Consider the following 3,422-nt stretch of genomic DNA (forward strand, 5'->3'; position numbering starts at 1 on the left):
GAATTGAACTCGGGACCTCTGGAAGAGCAGCCACTGCTCCTAACCTCTGAGCCATCTCTCCAGCCCAAGATTTTTTTTTTTTAAGTCCTCATTTTGTTCTAGAACAGTGTTTCTGGCATTTTGTAATTAAAAAAATTTTTTTTCTTAAACCAATTTGGTTATCCTGAATACAGATCGTAAAGATAAGATAAATGCTAGATTCTTTTTCCTTTTTTTTCAGATCCTGCCTCAAGTTTATTTGTAAAAAACAGCATGGGGTCCTGATCATCTGCAAATAGTGTGTAGGTGTGTCACACCAGTCCATCTGTCTGGCAGATAGAAACCTTTTCTACCGGGCCTTCACAAGGGCCTGGGCACCTTTGGGAGCCTGAGCTGGAGCTGAGGCCTCTGCCTTGGTTTGAGTCTTGGGCTTTGGTTGGCAGAGCCTACGACCCTTGGCCATGTAGCTTCTAATCCGCTTCCCAAGCTTGGGGTGGGAGATGAAAGCAAGGCGGCTGAACTTGCGGCTGGGGCCCTTCGGCATCTTGGGCTTAACCACCTCGGGCTTCACGAGGGCCCTGATGGCCTCTTCATGCGCACTCATTGCCTTTGTGTTGTTGGCCTGCATCATCTTCAGGCCTTTCTTGTTGTGCTTCTTGGCAAAGCGCATGTTCCTCAGGAACTTGGGGTCCACCCCCTTAAGAGATACGTATCGGGGGCTGGAGAGATGGCTCAGAGGTTAAGAGCACTGGCTGCTCTTCCAGAGGTCCTGAGTTCAATTCCCAGTAACCACATGGTGGTTCACAACCATCTATAATGAGATCTGGTGCCCTCTTCTGACCTGCAGGGACACATGCAGACACAGCACTGTATATGAGAGAGAGAGAGAGAGAGAGAGAGAGAGAGAGAGAGAGAGAGAGAGAGAGAAATTCTTATCTTTGTGATGGGTTTCTTGATGCCATTTCTGTGCCATTTTCGGGGTTGGTTGTGTGTGGTGAGGTTCTTGGACTTGCCCATATCGGAACGGTAACTGGCAGCTCCCCTTGGATTATTTTTCTTATGCATTAAAATCAGAGAAATGAGAAATGAGCAGGGTGTGCTACTGCACGCCTTTAATCCCACCTAAGGCAGGTGTATCTCTGTGAGTTTGGAACCAGGACGCTTTATTGTTTTTAGTGTTGCTGCTCTGGCTGCATGCATTTCCTTGTATTTGATATTCTAATTAGCTTGAACTTCACAGCTTTTAAAATAATATTTTGCTTTAGATCATATTTTAGGAACCTGTTGAATTTTTTTTTTCTTCTGAATTTTGGTTCATGGACTCACAACTATAGAAATGTGGGAATTTTCCCAGACCAGGAACTTAAGGTATTAATTCAACACTTCTCTCCATTTTGGAGTCTATTCCACACAGTCTATGTCTGAAGTTTATCTTCAGATAATTAACCAACCTGTGGTAAACTCCTCAGGTGACCCCCAGGACCCTGGGCCCTTGGCATTTGTGCTCTGGTAGGCGTGTCCAGCCTTGTGACATTGTAACATGGTGTCGCCATTTCTCTCTGAAAAGGTCACACTCTAACAACTCACAGTTGACTTTTTTTATAAAAAGCACAAAAAGGTCTTCATGTTGGGTCCTCTGAACGTTAAGGTGCTTGCCACCCGAGACAACGCAAGCCAGACAACCTGAGTTTGATCCCCAGAAATCACGTAAAGGTAGCAGGATAGAACCAACTCCACAGAGCTGCCCCCTGACCTCCACATGCTTGCACAGCAAGTGCCTCCCCCGAATATCTCTCTCTCTCTCTCTCTCTCTCTCTCTCTCTCTCTCTCTCTCACACACACACACACACACACACACACACCTAATAAAATATATTTTAAATTCAATGGTTTAAGCAAGTTCAGATTAGGGTGCCTCCATCACTGTCCTGGGCTGGGTGCTTATAGGTTTGAGTTGAGCATGCCTAAGAGTCCTGTGTAAGACTTACTCCTTTAGTATTAGTACTTGTCTTAACCAAAAGACTGTGTAAACCATGGTGGGAAATAAGTGGCTATGTGATTGATTCTTTTACAGAGACCTTTAATATTCATTTTGCTTTCTCTTCATAAGTGATTTTGAGGAAACAAGTGAGCACGCTGGGAAGCCTCACATTGCAAAGAACTTGCAAATGGCCTCTGGGAGCTGAGGTGGCCTCCAACTGATAACCAGAAAGAAGCCAAAGCCCTCACCCCTAAAATAGTAAGAAACCAAATTTTTCTAGTAACTGAAATGAGACTGGGAATGTATTTATCTTCATTGGAACCTCAGATAAAATAGGAACCTTTACCGGTCTTAATTGCAATCTAGTAAAAATCCTTAAGCTGTTCCCCAACTCCTGACCTATAGAAACAGTGAGGTGACAAATATCTGCTACCTTTAGGCTGTGATAAAAATGTTACATAGATGTCTTGGCGCCATGGGGCTGTTAAGTGCACGTGACTTAAATAGCAGACACTCAAGGGATCTAGAATGTCTAACATAAGGAAGGTGCAAGTCAGTTTTGTTCCTGATAACTGCTACCTTCTTGTTATGTTATGTTCTCATATGACATCATCAAGGGAGACAGGGACGAGTCTCTTCTTATAAGGGTCCAAATCCCATCACGGAGACTCCATCCTTTGACTTCATTGACCTTAACTACCACAGTGGAGACTAGGTCTTCATTTGGGCAGGACCTAAACATTACATCCATAGTAAAGAATAAATGGTTAATGGTCGGCCTTCAGGAAGTTAGGTTCTAGTCATTTAGTATAGTTGCATAAAAGAAACCAGTACTGAAGAGGGATGCTTGTTAATGAAATTTAGTTAAAAGGAGAGATTTGATCTTGTTGAGAGAACTCTCCACAAGGGCTAATTTCGATTGTGTCTTGCAAGGCAGAGAGGGCTTTGTCTGTCCGTGTCCCTTTGAGTAGGAAATAACGTTGGGTGATAGAGGCAGCATTGCCCTTTAAGCAGGTGTGTGTGTGTGTGTGTGTGTGTGTGTGTGTGTGTGTGTGTGTGTGGTGGTGGTGGTGGTGGTGGACATTTTTATTTCTCTTCATTACAAATGTTGTGTTCCTACAAAGATAGCTGTGCGGCTATCATTTGGTTTTTTTCACATCACCCCTGGGCTATGGGCTTCTGGAACCTGGTGTAAAGATGCTAATGCTCTGTGCTGCTGCTGCTGCTGCTGTTACTAATAAACTGCCCCTTCTCTGTAACCCAGTAGTGCGATGGCTTCTACCATCACTTATGAAGTGGCTTGTAAAAACTCGGTCTTTCCAGGGAAATCAGAAATCAGAGAATATTGTATAGTATGTATTTACCCAGGGAAATTGGAATGCTTCTTTTTCCTTTGGAGGCAGACATGAAAATATTATTATGTAAAAATTACTTAGTTCTGTAAGCAACACAGAGGCTGGCT

At 43.7% G+C, this 3,422-nt stretch overlaps 1 protein-coding gene across 1 annotated transcript; it reads right to left on the bottom strand.

Annotated features, from left to right (window-relative positions):
• Positions 1–328: 328 nt before the first annotated feature.
• LOC118594268 (60S ribosomal protein L29-like) lies at positions 329–996 on the bottom strand. Its single transcript, XM_036204100.1, has 2 exons — positions 926–996; positions 329–704 (listed from the first exon to the last, which is right to left on the bottom strand). Exons 1-2 carry the CDS (start codon positions 994–996, stop codon positions 329–331), a joined length of 447 nt encoding a protein of 148 aa, XP_036059993.1.
• Positions 997–3,422: the final 2,426 nt, after the last annotated feature.

The sequence above is a fragment of the Onychomys torridus genome, chromosome 12, assembly GCF_903995425.1.
Source record: "Onychomys torridus chromosome 12, mOncTor1.1, whole genome shotgun sequence".
Lineage (NCBI taxonomy): Eukaryota > Metazoa > Chordata > Mammalia > Rodentia > Cricetidae > Onychomys > Onychomys torridus.